This window comes from Cydia amplana, chromosome 10, assembly GCF_948474715.1.
Source record: "Cydia amplana chromosome 10, ilCydAmpl1.1, whole genome shotgun sequence".
Lineage (NCBI taxonomy): Eukaryota > Metazoa > Arthropoda > Insecta > Lepidoptera > Tortricidae > Cydia > Cydia amplana.
The window spans coordinates 11,906,713-11,924,372 of record NC_086078.1 but is presented as its reverse complement, the minus strand read 5'-3'; the positions used below and the strand labels follow the sequence as shown (position 1 = coordinate 11,924,372).

Sequence of the window (17,660 nt, the reverse complement as noted above, 5' to 3'; positions counted from 1 at the left end):
ACTTGACAATTATTTAACACTTTGAAATTTATCTTTCTTCTGATATTTGCGGAGAAGCTGGCATATTTATCACTAAGTGTTACTCTAACCGAAAGATAAAATCAATTCAAGTTATTTCAATTGTTCGTGTACTTAGGTATTATACCAAATTACCAATTAATTAATGAAGTATTTTTATTGTTATAGGAGGCGAATCGAAACAACACAATGAGGAGTTTAATCCTCGTCGTCGCGATATCAGCGCTGGCGTGGGCCAGGCCTGAAACATACAAGGAAACCGAAGAGTTTCAGTACGCCAGGAGCTCTTCGGACGAAGGAAGTAAATCCGGCTATTATGGTGCTCAAAGAGGTAACGTGGCAGGGAACTACGAAAAAGCACACAACATGGATAATCTAGCCCAGCATCAAATGAGTGGAGCCATAAACCAAGTACAAGGAGAACTAGGTGATGCTTCGAAAACCAGAGCTGGCAACGTTTACACGGCTGCTAACACGGCAGGAGTCTATGGATCCGGCTATCACGATCTGAGCAACCTTCAGGGAAGGAATTTTGGGCAAAGCTCATCTTCTGACAGCACTCATTCTTCTTTGTCGTCAGCTTATAACCAACATGCCAGAAGCCAGTCTCAGCAAAGTGGGTATGGTGCATCAAGCCAGTTAGGACAAGCGTCATTGCATTCGGGAAGCTTGCATGCCGCGGATAGTGCTGGCTATGGATCTGACATCGGAAGCAGCAGTCATAGCTCAGGTTATCATGCAGCGTCTGGATACCAATCTCGTTCAGGATATAATTCCCAAAATTATGACCAAAGTAACTTACAGTCCGGAAATTTACAGGGCTATGGAACCGGGGACCAAACTCGCCGTTATACTGTAGTAGCACCAGTACGAATCATAGCCAGGCCCGGAACTCAAATAGCGATACCGGTTTACGGAGAGGCTGGTTATGATGCCTACAGAGCTTCCTCTTCCATAGGCCAAAGTTCTAGCAATAGGTATGCATCGCAAACAGCTGCTGCTTCATTCGATCAAAATGCTATTAATAGTGAAGCTGAAGTTTTGAACAACAACGAGCAACATATCGGCTCTGTTCCAGCACCTAATGGGAAGCATTACTCTTCATCGTACAACTATCACAAAGGTTGGGAAAGGCATAGTGAAACCACCGATTTACCAGTAACAGTCGCGCCTGTAGTTAATCCATTGTCTGTAAATAGTGAATTATATGAAGACGCTCAAGGCGCCAGTGCCAATTCTTACAATTCTGCCAATAGACTTAACAGCTACGCAGGATCAAGTCAAGCCAGTCACCAAGCGGATTATAGATCCCAGCACAATTCTCAAGCCAGTTCTTTATCCAACGTTAACTCAAATGCTTACACGCAAGGAGAATATGGCAGTCACTCTGGACTCGCGCCTCTTGTAGATTCCCAGCCTAAAAGTTACCAATCCTCTTATTCCTATCACAAGTCATGGGAAAAACAGGGTGATCCCTACGTAATCTACCCAGGAACAACTGGAGAAGCATCACAGAGAATTGTTTCCGGTACTAAAAACGCTGCTTCGTCGCAACGTTATGGTTCCAATCAGCATTATTCCCATGGAAGTGCTGTAGACTGCGATAGTCTGTGCAGATATCGTCGGTCTACACGCTCTGCCGATTACTATCAGCAGGATCTCGGACAACAGGCTCAAACAGCTTGGGATCAAAGCCTTTCTCAACAGACTCAACAGTCAGCAAACCTTGAAGACCTGGGGCAACAGACGCAAAATCTCGAAGATTTCGGTCAACACAGCCAGTCAGCAAACCTTGAAGACCTGGGACAACAGACGCAAAATCTCGAAGATTTTGGTCAACACAGCCAGTCAGCAAACCTTGAGGACCTGGGGCAACATACACAAAATCTCGAAGATTTCGGTCAACACAGCCAGACAGCACACGTTGAAGACCTAGGGCAAAAGTCACAAAACCTTGATAACCTAGGTCAACAAACACAACAATCTTGGGGTAACATTCAACAGCAGAGCCAATCTCAAAATCTTGAAGATTTTGGACAGCAAACACAGGGTAAGTGGCATGCGTTAAATCATACATTTGAAAGTAATTTAGAGGACCTTGGCCAACAGACTCAACAATCATGGAGTAACATTGAACAACAAGCAAGTCAAACACAGGGCCACTGGCATGACATGGCAACTTACAGTCATCAATCTGAACAAACTTTTGGAAATTTAGATAATTTCGGACAACAAACACAAAGTAAGTGGGACAATCTAGAAGGCCTAGGTCCACAAACACAAAAAACTGAAGACTTAGGACAAAAAACTCATAATAATTGGGATGATTTAGATCAATCGAGACAACAAGTACAAACTCAATGGAATAACATAAATAGCATAAATAAAACACGGCACACAGACACAAACACAGAACAACAAACTCAAACACATTTTGGAAGTGTTAATGAGGTAAAACCTAACAGAGAGCATGCAGGAAACACCCTAAACACCTCCAACAAAGAAAATCCTGTCGCTAACAATCCTGCCGATCTTGAGTTTTGGGGTCTGACCAATAATCAAAAGCATGAAAACAACCATAACTACAATCAACACAGTTATAATAATCATAATTCTTATTCAAATTCACAGGATCATGGCGTTAGTAGGGGACAACATGCCAATAACAATAACGCGCAAACATTTCACAATAACCCCTTGCAAAGTATATGGAACAAACTAGACAATATGGAACAGCAATCTGAGCATTCAAACGAAAATCAGGAAAATACTGAGTATCAAAATTCACAACACTCATATGGACAGGAAAATACTTCTCAACATGAAAGCAATTGGGGAAGTATCAATAGTTCGTACCATTGGAATCAGCAACAAACACAAAGTTCAGGATACCAGCCATCTATTATTTTCAATAGTACAATCGATAAACCAAAGAACGACCATCTACCTAAAGAAGTTGCACCTGAAAAACCTAAAGATGTTGACGATGATGAAACACCCGAAGAACCTGAACCAGTTGAAGTTGGCCGCGGAGATATTGGTGCTGAAGGTGACTCAAAAACTACACCAAAAACTGTTCAAAATTATCACACGTACACAACCCAATTAAAGCCAGAAAAGAGCTCCGAAAAAATCGAAGCATTAAGCTTATCAAGGGGCACTGATCAATATACAACTGAGTCAAATACACTTAGTGTTTTAAGCATAAGTCAACAAAAATGGCTTGAAGAACAACGGCAAAGGGCTACAGAAGAATTACACGAGATTAGTGGCTCTAAGTCATCAACAACTACAAGTACAACTACTCCACATTCAGTAAAACACACAACACCTCATGGTAATGGAGCACAACATTTCTTCGGACAGCCCGAGGAAATACAGGAGCATGATAAATCTGACAACATACAGAAAAATTATGATGATTTACAACAACAAAATACAATGCAGCAAAACCAAGATTTTCATCAACAAAATCAACAACACCATGTACAACAGTCCCAGAGTATTGGTCATCACAATCAAAACATTGACCAGCACACGCAAAACTTTGATCAACAAAATACAGAACAGCAATTCGAAGATTTTGGACAGCACACACAAGATTTAAACCAACAAAATCTACAAGAATTTACTAATTTAGGTCAACAAAGCCAGAACTTTGACCAACTAAACACAGGGGACTTTAGGCAGCAAACTCAAGATTTAAGTCAGCAAAATCTTCAACAGTTCCACCATTTAGGTCAGGAAACCCAAAAACTTGACCAACAAAATACAGGACAGCAATCCGAAGATTTTGGCCAACAAACCCAAGATTTAAACCAACAAAATCTACAAGACTTTGCTAATTTGGGTCAACATAGCCAAAACTCTGACCAACTAACCACAGGAGACTTTGGACAGCAAAATCAAGATTTAAGTCAGCATAATCTCCACCAGTTTCACCATTTAGGTCAGCACACCCAAAAACTTGACCAACAAAATACAGAACAGCAATCCGAAGATTTTGGCCAACAAACCCAAGATCTAGACCAACAAAATTTACAACAATTCTCCAATTTAGAACAACACAGTCAAACTTCATATACACATGAAGCTAGAGAGTTTGTAAGTCATTCACACACACAGGTAGCTCAAGAACAGCAGATTACTCCTGTCGGTGACCGTGGTTCCCAAACCAATCCGAAACAAGACGTCGAAATAGTACCACCATCTGTGATAACAACAGAAAAGCCCGGATTTTGGAAGTCAGTGGGTAGCAAATTTACCAGTGCTAAAGATTCCGTTGCTTCATGGTTTAAAGGAAGTTAATCTGGTATTTACCACTATGTATTAATTTTAAAGTGGGAATTAATAGTTTAAATTATATTAAAACTAGTCATAATGCTTAAATTGCTAGAAGAATTAAATGCTATAAATAATTAAGTTATTGTTTTATTCCATGATAACATTGATAACTGTATCAGGCACGAATTTTCTGAACTTGAACTTGCTTAAAAAAAGAGATAAGTTTATCATGTTAGAGCTATTATTCTAGAAGCAGTGACATTGTTTAATAACCGTTAGGTTGCCCAAACATTACAATAATAATTTGAGGCACTTACTGTACTATGGCAATCACCATAGTACACCACTTACTGTACTATGGCAATCACCATAGTACAGTAAGTGCCCCAACTTAAGTACCCACCTGTTTTGGGAAAGTAACAAACATGATGTGTTAAAATCAAGTTTTATGTTTTAGTCTAAACATAAAGTTTTATGTTTGTGGTAACATTTTATAGCAAATAAATAAATAAAAGAACAACATTATTGCATAATACTCAGCAGTAAGATAAACAGTACTCTCCTGCCTACTTGTATTCATACTCCCAAATACAGATTATCACAATCACTGGATTGAAGGGTCTATATTAGCAAGGTACTATTATACATACTGTACTGGTACATACTGGTACTGTTACATAGAGTTGTCCAACTTTTAAGCACATCCACTTAACATAGGCATAGGCAAAGGCGAAAGCATGCTTTGCCTATATAAAAATAATAATTAGAAACTATTTGGGGAAAGAGCAGAACCTAGCCTAACCTAGGCCAGGCGTGGCTCACTCCGCGATTTCGTTGCTTTGCTACAGGTAGCTAAAAGTACATCCGTTCGGCCCCAATTTTGGGGAAAGCCATAAGCTGCGCGTGGCGCTGTCGCCACCTAGCGGCCATATCTGTGCTGATTTTAACAGACGCGTTTTGTTAGAGAGTGAGTCTTCTGTACTTAGTACTATTATTTATTCTGTGCCTAGGCCTAACCTAGCAGTATAATGTGAATTAGTACTTACATCTGGTAATGCATTAAAATATTTAATGAAGGCTTGCTGCTGCACCGAGTCTAAAACAAACAATTTACTGTAAACAATAAAACTTTTGCTGTGACTAGGTACCTCTTGTTCTGTACATGTCTCCCAATTTCTCTTTAGCACCTTTCTAATGATCACATTTAATGTATAAGTTACATTTGTTGTCTAGGAATTTTTCAGGCCATATTTGACTGCATCATCAGATCAGATCACCTCGGATTTTCATAAGTAGGTATCTAAATCAGGGGTTCCCAGTCTTTTTGGTAATGTGAATTCCTTTATAAGCATACCAGTTGACAATGATGCAATGCAGTGTCGGAACCCCTGATCTAAATAACGAGAAGTATAACAAATTTCAGCTCGGTCACACTAAAAAACGTAAATTTGAACCGTTCCGTCTTGTGAGTTCACAAGATTTAAATTAACTAAATAAATTTACAAATATACTTATTGTGTGACTTGTGAGAGTAAGAGTGTAATGTTTTGTACTCTTTAAACTGTTAAAGAGTACAAAACATTACAAATAAAAGTAAAATTACAAGTAAATACGAAAAGAGCGCCTGCTATTTTTATCTTACCTAGGTTTAGTGCATGAATTGGTTGCGTTGATGACATTGTCCAGTTATTAGTAAAATACTATAATGCAGATAGTTATTCTAATTGCAAGATTTAGTTTGCAGACTAGTTAAAATATGCATATACACAAAATAAAATCCAGTTACCGAAAGTAATAATAACAAAGCATAGATGATAGTATTTCTGACGTTTCGTCGGCTGTCAAAACTGGCGCGCTAAGTTTAGTTTATGTTTTTGTTTTTAATTTGTATCTTTGTAATTTTAGCCAATGGCAGGTCGAGTTATGAGGCGTAGCTTAATATCATTAAACCCTTTGTATGGACGTCTTTATTTTATTGTCCTCTACAGTGTGTGGCCTATAACGCGGGAGAAAAATTAAAACGTAGATTCTACTCCTCAAACTAGACAATGTTTGTTCAGCGACTTTTAAAAATAACTTGTGGTTTGTATTTTAAAACACTTTAAAATTTAATCGAACACGCAATGTATTACGAAATTGATTATGCCTGTACAGTGACAAGACTGACGGGCAATGTCAATTAGACGGAATTTAAAGTACATTGAAAATATTATTTAGTTTGTTTGAAAAAGGGACAATTTTAAGACTACATAATTTCAAAAAGTTGTTGAACAAAAGTTTTATTGTTTGAGGAGTAGAATCTACGTTTTAATTTTTCTCCCGCGTTATAGGCCACACACTGTATATTTAATCATACTTCATGAAAATAAGATAATAAACATAAAATTCGCAAATAAATCTAGATCTAAACAAGTTTGTTAAGAATAATTTTAAATTATCCTGTACCTATGCTGCAGCAGAGTATTTACAAAGTTAAAAAATGCCTCAAGTTACCCGACTACGAACAAAAGAGAAGGTTTGTGAAAAATTGTTCGTTCGGATACACGTGCACAAACTTATTTACATGTATTAAAATTAATTGTACGAATGTGAAATTAATGATAAAGTAACTTTACTACTGTTGCTGTTCCGACACGAGGAATATAGTGCAAAATCGATATACAAAAGAATGCTATAGTTTGGCCAGGGACTGTCTCATTTCAAACATTGACAGAGAGAATCATATATTATTGTCTTTGTCTTACATAGCTGCTATGCACAGAAGTTTGTATGCAGGGGAGTACTTATTCTCTGCAGCTGGCGTGAACTAACGAAAATCATTAAATTATTTTATTTCATCACTTCACGTTAATACAATGTGTTTGAAGAGAACTGAGGGCCTACCGCGAACCACGTTCGACGTGTTGCCTCCCTGTCACACTTACGGGCGAATTTACAAGAGCGACAGAGAGGCAATACGTCGAACGTGGTTCGCGGTAGGCCCTCAGATATCTCCTATGGTTAAGCCGTTAACAACAGTATAATAAATTTTATCGACAAATCATCTCTCATTTTTTTTGGTAAACCATTTTAGTAGGAGATCCGGCATATATGGTCGACCTTCACCGGTCTGTCTGACGGATGAAACTTACATATTATGAAAGAAAATATTTTCCTGAACATAAATAAATAGGGTTGCCTAAATAAATATGGTCAAGGCTATTATTAATAAATTTTTGAAAAAAAAATTTTTTTCTTCAAATATCACCGATCTGTCTGACAAACGAAATAAGTTCCAATGGAAAGTATACAACTCGTACAACATAAATCAACTAGGTTGCCTATCTTTTTCCGGTCACTATTATGTGGTTGCCTAGTTTAAACAGGTGAGTTTTTATCGATAATTGCACTCGTATGATAAAAGTAAGTAAGTAAATAAGTTATATTTATTAGCAAAAGAAATTAACAAATTAGCATAAAAATTAACAAAATGGAATAACAAAAATTCATTAGAAGGAACAGAACCACAGACACAGGCCAGACACACAAATTGTGTGTGTGTGTGTGTGTGTGCTGTGTGGAATTGCCGGGAAAACAAAACACTCGGCTTAGACTCTCGCGCGAGCCACGAGACGAGCCGCGAGCCGCGCCACGAGACGCGAGTCCACCGCTTACACTCGCGTTCGGCTTGTCATTCGGTTATAAACCTTATGCCGTGCCGTTAGTGTTTAAATTATATTAGCTCGACGAGCTTGCGAGCCACGAGACGAGCCGCGAGCCCACCGCTTACACTCGCGTCTCGTGGCGCGGCTCGCGGCTCGTCTCGTGGCTCGCGCGAGAGTCTAATCTGCCTATAATAATTGCTTTTGGCCTGCGCGATTGTGTGTGTGTGTGTGTGTTTACATTCTCGCGCGAGCCACGAGCCGAGCCGCGAGCCGCGCCACGAGACGCGAGTGTAAGCGGTGGGCTCGTGGCTCGTCTCGCGGCTCGGCTCGCGCTCGCCTGGCTCGCGTGAAGGAGCGGTTTTTTGGGCACGCGGACGCGCGCTTGCGTTCACACTCACGTTCGGCTTGTCATTCGGTTATAAACCTTATACCGTGCTGTTAGTGTTTAAAATATATTAGCTCGACGAGCTTAGGAGCCACGGAACGAGCCACAAGCCGAGCCACGAGGCGAGAGTGTAATCATTAGCTCGACGGGCTTATGCGCTCGAGGCGAGCCACGAGACGCGCCGCGAGCCGAGCCGCGAGCCGCGAGTCTAAATGGGCTATTAGATGTTATAAACTTGTGTATTGCGTATCCGAATTTATTTGGCAAACTGAACTGACATTGACAGGCATTATTTTCTCAGTTCTAGTTATAGTAAATATTAGTGACTCAATTCTTTTCCTTATTTTTTTGCATAATATGTTGTATTTTAGATGTGGGCTGGTAATTTTAGCAACTACATACATTGTGTCGTAAGTATAATCAATATTTCATCTTATATCACTAAATCTGCGAAGAAACAACAATTTATACCAGAAGTGAATGTGCGATGTGTTTTTTTTTCTTTAATAGTCTGCAATGGAATGTTAAGTGCTTTTAATCGTAATTCTTTACGTATTTCGAGTAACAGCAGAACATAAATTAGCTTTACGTCTTGCTACAAATTAATAACATTCAAATGCCTAATGTTATTATTACCAACTGCCTATTTTCTTTAATACTTTCACCTGTTGTGTATTTGTTTAGACTTTTATTCTTGTGGCCATATGCTAAATTTGAACGTGTTTTCGTTGCAGACTTTGTTCCCAGATTGCGAAAGAAACAAATTCCTTAGACACAGGATTTGCGTTACTCTATGTGGCCAGCGGAGCTATAGGTAAGAGGCATGTTTATGTGTTATGTAAAAGTTCACGAAATGTTAATGTTACTTAACTATTGCATTCCATTACAACTGAGTCATACTATGCCATTGCAAGAAAATTTAAGTGGGTTGGAAACTCTTTGGTTAACTGTGGTAGTGGTTGTGTGTGTGTGTAATTGTGTTCAAGGTCTCATTATAACTGTTGAATATATTATGAAAAAGTTTTCAATGTTGCTAACCTTTTGCTTAACATTACCTTATATTAATTTGTATTCAAAACAAGTTATTTATTGAATAATTCCACAAAAATGTAAGCAAAACATTGATTATTTGGATAAAATGATATGTGTTAGTTGCAAGCAAACAGTAATTGTACAAAGGGTTATTGTACAATTAAGTTGTTTCTGCAGCACAATACAACCAGATTTTGCTTTGATTAACAAACAACCAACAATGTGGTACCTTTTACCTGCAAACACCACAAATATATGCATAATACTCATGATTTTTGAGTCCACTAGAACCTGCTTAATTTGATTATATGAAGGGAATCTATACTTTAAAGCCCCGTCTCTATATCGCGCAGCAAGCTATTGAACATTGGCTCGCGCGGCAGCCGCGCGCAATGGATACCGGGCTGCCGCGCGAGCCAGCGAGTTGGCTCGGTATCCATTGCGCGCGAGCCAATGTTCGATAGCTTGCCGTGTTGGCCATTAACTATTATAAATTGAACCGTAAACTGTAATCGTCCGTTACGATTTAAGGTTCAATTTATAATGGTTAATGGCCAACATTTTCAATTGCATTAACGTTTCGGCCAACACTGTCGCGCGATATGGAGACGGGGCTTTAAAGTTGTGTCCACATTAATTGATGCATGCTGGGCAAGACCTAGTTATTTTAGTCCCAAGTGGTAACAAAGTCCTCCAATAAAGTTCTCTTTTTAACTAAATTAATTCATTTATTCATTCAACTGCTTTGGTAACATAACTTATATTTTTAAAATAGTATAAAAGGGTGTGTTTGAGTGTGCTATGTTTTCATCATCAGAATCATATTAAGAAACTTACACCGTATTTTACCGAATATCATTTTACTAATTCCATCATGTTTGTGTGCTAACATTTTTTACAGCTGGCAAAATCATCTATGACCGTTACCGGCAGATCCACATACTAGGCTCACTAACACCCAACCCAAACGTGACTTCCTTTGCAAATAAGATATCTTCCCTCTCGGCCTCTCTCCTGTCGTTGGGCTTCCTGGTTTATCTGTTTCTATTTTTATTGAAGGTAACTAACATTCATATTTAATTATATTGTACTCATAGTCTACAGCAGCGGTCGGCAACCTTATAGCAGCCAAGGGCCACATAGTAGGTAACGAAGTTGACGCGGGCCGCACTTTGTTAATATTTATGACTAGACTAGACATTGTCGTTTGTCAATATTACATACAAAATAGCCAGGGAGGGTCGCGGGCCGCAAGTGACCGGTTCACGGGCCGCATGCGGCCTGCGGGCCGCGGGTTGCCGACCGCTGGTCTACAGAATAAGGGCACATACGCACTAGCGGTTTAAACCGCGCCGGCGTGCCAATTTCGATTTTAGTATGCAGCCGCGCGTGATCATAGGAACGCCGCACGACCGCGGCGTTTGGTTTGAAGGAGAGCTTTAGGCCCGCTCGTTGCGGTGCGGTCAAAAGGCTCAAAAGCGGCCGTAGTTTAATTGCAAGTGCGTATGAGCCCTTAACTATTCGTGAACTTTATTGCAAAGAGATAAGGTCTACCAATGTTCAGTTAAGAGTGCAATGTGGCTGTTTGTGCTGTAGTATGAATTTAATGAAATGTTTTTTGGCTCGGGCCCTGACTTGTTAAACGAAAGCCTTTGTTTCTTTTATGAAGAGCGGTCAGCTCCCGTCTTGCTGGCAAAGCAACAATGTCTTTGAAAAGCATTTATCGTCATAGTATTAAGGTTCAAATTGATGTAACACAAAATTAAGTTTATTCGAGACTCGATCAACTTCGCGGGCGACAAAAACAAGTATAGTTTGGAGACGCATAAAGTGACATTTGTTTATTTGAGAGTAGGGTACTTTGGTAACAGCTGAGTAAATATATGGTTTCCGTACATCGGGCTTTATTGAGTGCGTATCACAATTCTAAGTCGCTAACTAAGAATTTAATCTATAATCCTGTTAGAATAGTGTTTTACACTACAATACTTTCGCAATCATGATGTATCATGTATCACGTATGCGTCAATCACGCCGGAAAATTGGGCTATTATAAATAATTTAAAAATTTCACCATAGGTATAATAATTAATAGGTAGGTTATATCATAATTGCATCAGTAAATTGCTCTGATAATTAAACTTACTTGAATAAGTAATATGTTGGTAAGTACCGCTAATAACTACTACACATATCTCTGAGAAACCTCCTCAAAGGGCCACTTGCACCATTAAATAACCCGGGGTTAACCGGTTAAACCTAGTGTTACCATGATTACCAGTACACTTTGACGCTGGGTTAACGGTTTAACCGGTTAACCCCGGGATGGTGCAAGTGGCGCTAAGTCAATTGAAAATGGAAACGACTGTTTTGCATGAGAATGGCGGATCTGTTTCAATGGTATGAAATTAATTACGGTACATCTTACCTTCGCAGTCACAGAAAAGACATCCTCTAGACTGAGCATAGTAACGCTACCCCCTCTGCCACTATATACGGTAGTTTTACTCCATCTTCTAGTCAAAGTGTCAGAATCCCGTGTCGTGATTGGTCCGTGTCTTTGAACGGACCAATCACGGCACGGGATTCGCTCACCTTGTCCCCCCGCACCCCCGTATTTTTGGCAGCATCGGTTTCATGAAATAATTGCTCTAAACTCCGTCTAGAGGATTCCTAGTCTATGTTCGCAGTAAACTTCGCGTGCTAGTAATGGCCTTAAGAACACGCCACCAATGTTAGTTAGTAGGATCTGTCTCAAACATACCGATAGGATTGCAAAACCTAAACATAATTAAGATATTTAAGATCTTTTTACTTTCTTTCCTCGACTGAGATACACATTGACAATAACATTGTAAAATATTGATAGGTAATGTATAGATGTACATAATTATTTTCCATCAGTCTCGGTACAAAAAATACTGAGGTTGACTGAAGGAGCATGACAAATAGAATAGGTATAGTCCCTGGCGCACACGACAAAAAAGTGCGATTTACGGCAAATGATGATGATGGAATTTCCTTTTGCAGAGTTGCTCCTTATAACTCACAGATTGATTTAGGAAGGGGAGCCAATCGAATTTTTGATGCAAAATCTTGACTTCAGGGGGGGTGCCCCCCGAAATTTAATTAATTTAATTTAAATTTATAAAAACTCTCCCTTCGGTCGTGTTTTAATTTATCGCCACTCGTTTCGAATTTCCTCTTTTTCGCACTTGTATCGAAACTATTTTATGTTTAAATTTAGTCTACACGTAGAGCTGAAATAAACGGTTTGCGGTGTTGAAATATGTGTTTATTTGTGTTAATGTGTATATTAAAGGATTTATTTCGTGTTCCAGGTTGATAGTTATGGCCTGACGGCGCTGAGTATTTTTATATGCGGATTCGGCACGTTGTACATATGGATGCAGGTTAGCTATTACTTTATCCACTTATATCTTTATATTCCAGTCTGGTTTACTTACGAGGGCAGATACGTAATAAAACATTTATATGTGTTTGCATGTAATCTAAGGCCAGCTTTCAATGGGGTTGGACGGTCGAAGCTTTTTATAGATGGCGCCAGTATAGGTTTCCCTGTTTATAACCTACTAATAATTTCAAATTCTTGTTTTTATGGTGCCATCTATAAAATCCTTTGACAGTTCCCAACCCTATTGGTAGGTTTATAAGTATGTGTTGTATTAACGCTACGATTTAAAGCATACGTTCCACTTTTGAATGAAGTCCGACACTATGAAGCAACGCAATTTGATGAGAATCAAAGTATAAAAGAAAACCAACTTTATCCTTCATAGTTATAATATAAGATTGAAACTTCATTGCATCGTCTATTTTTTTTCTATGGTTAAGACCATGCCATTGCTCTGTTATGTCACGTCTACATCTTCCAACTAATCGCAGCATATTTTTATCGCGTGCAACGTAATTTGACTGACCCATTGGCCTACATGGCCAAGCGTCTGACTCTCCTATAAGAACTCTGCTATTGCTCTTAATATCATATATAATAGGATGGTATTACAAGCTATAAACATGCAATGTTTTATTATAAGGAACGATTGCACTAATCGTTGGTAATCGTAATTATGTTAAAAAAAAACCGTATGAGATTTTTTGTAATATGCCACGGTCGTGATAAATATATTGCGCGATTTTTTTTTAACTATCAGCGATAATCGAAATACACAGAGTGTTGTTCAACCTTTACTCATATATGAAAGAATCACCATAATTCTTGACTCTGTTAACATATTCAGTGCCGAAAACCCGACTATCGGGTATTTTATGATTTCGTTCCCAGGCCGGACGACCCGATAGTCGGGATCGTGGTCTTACAGCTTTATATTTTATATGACGACATTTTTGTGGCCTGGTGCGGATGTCTTGTTTGGCTGGGTGGCAATGAATGTGTTAAAGTGAGAAAAACCATATCTAAGCCAAACTATATCTACCTTACGTTACTTTTCAGAGCCTGATCATGTCTTGTTTGGCTGGGTGGCAATGAATGTGTTAAAGTGAGAAAAACCATTATCTAAGCCAAACTATATTTACCTTACGTTACTTTTCAGAGCCTGATCATGTCTTGTTTGGCTGGGTGGCAATGAATGTGTTAAAGTGAGAAAAACCATATCTAAGCCAAACTATATCTACCTTACGTTACTTTTCAGAGCCTGATCATGTCTTGTTTGGCTGGGTGGCAATGAATGTGTTAAAGTGAGAAAAACCATTATCTAAGCCAAACTATATTTACCTTACGTTACTTTTCAGAGCCTGATCATGTCTTGTTTGGCTGGGTGGCAATGATTGTGTTAAAGTGAGAAAAACCATAGCTAAGCCAAACTATATCTACCTTACGTTACTTTTCAGAGCCTGATCACGACATACCTCTCGACGTTGTACTACGACAAGGGTGTAACGACTCTCCGACAATACCTCGCGAACGTGAGCTTTCTCGTTTTACTTGTTATGGCGATATTCGGCACACTCGTCTCAGTTCTTCCTAAAGGTACGTTTACAGGTATCATTCAGTCTATTTTATGATATTAGCAAAGACATATAACTCCGTATAAGATGAATAAAGTCTAAGGAAAAAACGTGCCTCCGAAATGAAGAAAAAGTCATTCTCGGATAGATGGCGTCTTCACCTTTGGCCTATGCTCGGCTAGATGTCGTTGATGACACCGTTTGATATTTAATTATTTTAACACATTTTTAATTTTTGTTTTAATAGATAGATAAACACTTTATTCATTTCCACAACATACACGGTAATTACAAAGTTATTAAACATCGGCATGCAGCTTAAATTAAAAGAAAAACTTATATAATTACACGATATGACAAAAAAAAAAACATAAAAGGACATAACCATGTGTCGTGGCAGAGAATTGGCGCTGGCTCAGCATGATGATGCGGCAAGCCACATCGTGTCGATAGATGGCAGTAAATTTACTGTCACCACAAAATTTACTATGACATGACCTCTATACCTACTATCTATTCTCTTTGATATTAGCCTACTGACGACATTCCTCCTCTACGTAGTACAAAGGCTCAATTAAGTTTCGACTCTTTGTCAGTTTGTTAGAGTTGAATATAAGCTGAAAACCCGGCATTACGAGAACTACGAGAATTTCGCTCAGAAAGACCGGCCGTTAACACATTCAGTGCCGAAAACCCGACTATCGGGTATTTTATGATACCGTTCCCAGGCCGGACGACCCGATAGTCGGGATCGTGGTACTACACCTTTATATGAAGAAATTTTTCTGGCTGTCTTGTTTGGCTGGGTGGCAATGAATGTGTTAATCAATAGATGATAGGGTATAGTAGGGATGATAACGTGTATCACAGACAAGACATTCTCTAGACTGAGCATAGTAACGCTACCCCCTCTGCCACTTATACGGTAGTTTTACTCCATCTTCGAGTCAATCCCGTGCCGTGATTGGTCCGTGTCTTTGAACGGACCAATCACGGCACGGGATTCGCTCACCTCGTCCCCCCGCACTCCCGTATTTTTGGCAGCATCGGTTTCATGAAATAATTGCTTTAAACTCAGTCTAGAGGATTCCTAGTCTATGACGTGTATGAACTGATTTGCGTACCTCCGGACTATCCGGCTTTTAGCAATAGTAGGTACTAATTTTACGTTTATATGGTTTCTAGGTGGAACGCGCGGAGTGTACGCCTGTCTTGTTGTCACTTCCATGTGCAGTTACGTGTTGACTGCTATATTTTGCGTCTTTATACTGTCTTTTGAAAAAGAATACGAATATTTTTCTGATGTAAGTATGATTTTATTACTTGTTATTTGGATTCTATAATTAAACTCCCACTACTTTTGTCATATCCTCCTAAGTCCCAAGGTCCTATATACCTATAGTACCTATTCAGTTCGATGTAATTTAAACCATGTTCAGTTGGAACAGAATCGCTTTTGCTTTGTTTCTTTCAATTTTCAAACAACGCAAAATCAACTCTATTTTTTTTTATTTTTCTACAGTTTAGGTTCAAATTTCAGTGGCAAATTTTGAATGTTTCATTTGTATGGCTGGGTCTTAGGATATAACTCCAACTTGCAGGCATTTGATTTTTTTGTATATTTTCTATGAAAATCTGTGCCGCGTAATCGCGACGGTGGGAGGCAGAGGCAACTTTTCTACCGACCCGATATTGCAACAGTGGGAGTTGATAAGCCAATCCGTAATCGTTGCGATAAAGAAAATCGATTCTATATTGATTTAAACTAACACGATTGTCACTCACTCACTTATACTTTTATAACTAACAATAAGGGATTTAATCGCGTAAGGCTTACGTTTATTTATGGCCTGACGTTTCGAACGTGACGTTACGTTCGTGGTCACAGGCAGACTGGCGAGGAGTTGTATAACATCTTCTTGCTGCGCGGGTTTTGCGAACTACCCGCACTTGATCTTGATTATTCACTTGTACGCTAGGGTTGTCACTTCGCCTACACACAACACTCACGACATCCGATGGTATGAGATGGCATCGATTCTGACTGGGTCATACCAGTTGCCAGCTTTTTACCTGAGCAAGGCCGTACTGTAGTAAAGATTGTTCATTATAATCACTCAAAACGTCTTTCGAATAAACTGTCTGGTATTCGTTACTTACATTTAAGTAAGTAACAGTGGCGGCGCGTCAAACATATCCATAGGCAAGCCGGGGCTAATTTGGCTTACATATTTCCTTTACAACTCTGCTCAAACGGCCAAAAACAGGCAAGCCGGTGGGATTCGACTTTTATGGACGCACCGCCACTGGTAAGTAAGTAAGTATTTATTTGCAAAGAATAAGTAGGTACAATAGGTGGTAAGTGACAATTGGTTAATTTACTTTTCCAGGGTTTACGTTCGGAAATGCTGCTAGACGACGCTTGTTCAGTAACAAGCGGGTCTTTCTCGGACATTAGCATATTTGGGACCCAACAATCGAACAGTACAAGCTTCATAAAGGGTAACTCCGGCACCGCCAAGGCATCCTGACCCGCGGCCGTGCCGCCCGGCACGATACTACACAAAGCGCCCCCTCTCATATACGGCAGCTTTGGTAAAACTAAACTTAATCTAGTTAAGAAAGAAGATGAACTATTATCACCCGAGAGTGATGTTCATGACAGTGGCATGTCTTCCGAAGAGACGGACGAGTCACTAAAATACGACCTAAGTAAAAATGTAAGTAAAATAAGCAATGATGTAATAAAGTGCCTAACCGAACCACAATTCGACGCCAAATGGAATGAGATTCCGTGTTGTTCGAACAATGTTAGTATAAGTGTTGTTGATACCTCAGGGTTGGAGTTGGATGCTGATACGGACAATCAGGTATCTATTGTGATAGAGGCATCGGATGCCGACGAGGATAAGATGGGTACAAATTGTGATAATGTCATTCCTAGTGTAGGTTCGAGCCAAAATGTAGTTCCTGTGAGCAACGAGCTGATGACGAGAGAGAGCCAGAAGCTGGTCAGTCTGTCTCTGTCTATCCTGTTGGCGGCGTTGCTGCAAGCCATGCGCTGTTTCGCCCAGTTTCTAGAGGATATTGTTGTGCCGCAGCGGTAAACTCTGTTCTCAGTTTCCAGATACTAAAGTGACTTTTAAGGCGCGGTGTTAAGGCGCGGTTGGGTTCAGCCGGCAGAGATTTTGAGAAATCGAAACGATTTTTTAAATACGGTTTCTAAAAAATATGAATAGCTATCTTGAGGCCTTTCTCTAGTAACTTCATGGATTTTATACCTGATCAAAATCACGAAATCATTAAAA

General features: G+C 39.4%; 4 protein-coding genes across 7 annotated transcripts in view; 3 read left to right on the top strand and 1 right to left on the bottom strand.

The window, feature by feature from the left end:
• Positions 1–6,063, bottom strand: part of LOC134651478 (DNA mismatch repair protein Msh2) — a 43,815-nt gene extending 37,752 nt beyond the window's left edge. The window contains exons 1-2 of the mRNA XM_063506590.1: positions 5,945–6,063; positions 5,349–5,398 (exon numbers count right to left, since the gene is read on the bottom strand). Coding sequence (XP_063362660.1) covers positions 5,349–5,398; positions 5,945–5,981 — 87 coding nt within the window. The 5' untranslated portion in view covers positions 5,982–6,063. The remainder of the gene's footprint in view (positions 1–5,348; positions 5,399–5,944) is intronic.
• The window catches only part of LOC134651308 (hornerin-like), a 215,213-nt gene continuing 197,718 nt past the window's right edge, over positions 166–17,660 (top strand). Inside the window, exons 1-2 of one of the 4 annotated variants that reach the window (XM_063506363.1) lie at positions 166–3,934; positions 4,046–4,440. In XM_063506363.1, coding sequence (XP_063362433.1) covers positions 208–3,934; positions 4,046–4,326 — 4,008 coding nt within the window. In that variant the 5' untranslated portion in view covers positions 166–207 and the 3' untranslated portion in view covers positions 4,327–4,440. Of the gene's footprint in view, positions 4,441–17,660 lie in introns of those variants that run through there. The other 3 variants (XM_063506365.1, XM_063506364.1, XM_063506361.1) reach the window with 3 other exon arrangements.
• On the top strand, positions 8,606–16,996 carry LOC134651568 (uncharacterized). Its single transcript, XM_063506673.1, has 7 exons — positions 8,606–8,741; positions 9,066–9,145; positions 10,265–10,422; positions 12,705–12,776; positions 14,236–14,374; positions 15,538–15,656; positions 16,743–16,996. The coding sequence occupies exons 1-7, from the start codon at positions 8,689–8,691 to the stop codon at positions 16,881–16,883; spliced, it is 762 nt and encodes a 253-aa protein (XP_063362743.1). The 5' UTR covers positions 8,606–8,688; the 3' UTR covers positions 16,884–16,996.
• On the top strand, positions 16,987–17,490 carry LOC134651569 (uncharacterized). The gene has a single exon (XM_063506674.1). It carries the CDS (start codon positions 17,022–17,024, stop codon positions 17,457–17,459), a length of 438 nt encoding a protein of 145 aa, XP_063362744.1. The 5' UTR covers positions 16,987–17,021; the 3' UTR covers positions 17,460–17,490.

Excerpts from the sequence above, each read along its gene's own strand:
- LOC134651568 (XM_063506673.1), top strand. The coding sequence starts at position 8,689 with ATGTTGTATTTTAGATGTGGGCTGGTAATTTTAGCAACTACATACATT. Across the intron at positions 8,742-9,065 it reads GCAACTACATACATTGTGTC|ACTTTGTTCCCAGATTGCGA; the intron begins GTAAGTATAATC and ends TTTTCGTTGCAG. Across the intron at positions 14,375-15,537 it reads CGTCTCAGTTCTTCCTAAAG|GTGGAACGCGCGGAGTGTAC; the intron begins GTACGTTTACAG and ends TATGGTTTCTAG.
- LOC134651569 (XM_063506674.1), top strand. The coding sequence starts at position 17,022 with ATGTCTTCCGAAGAGACGGACGAGTCACTAAAATACGACCTAAGTAAA.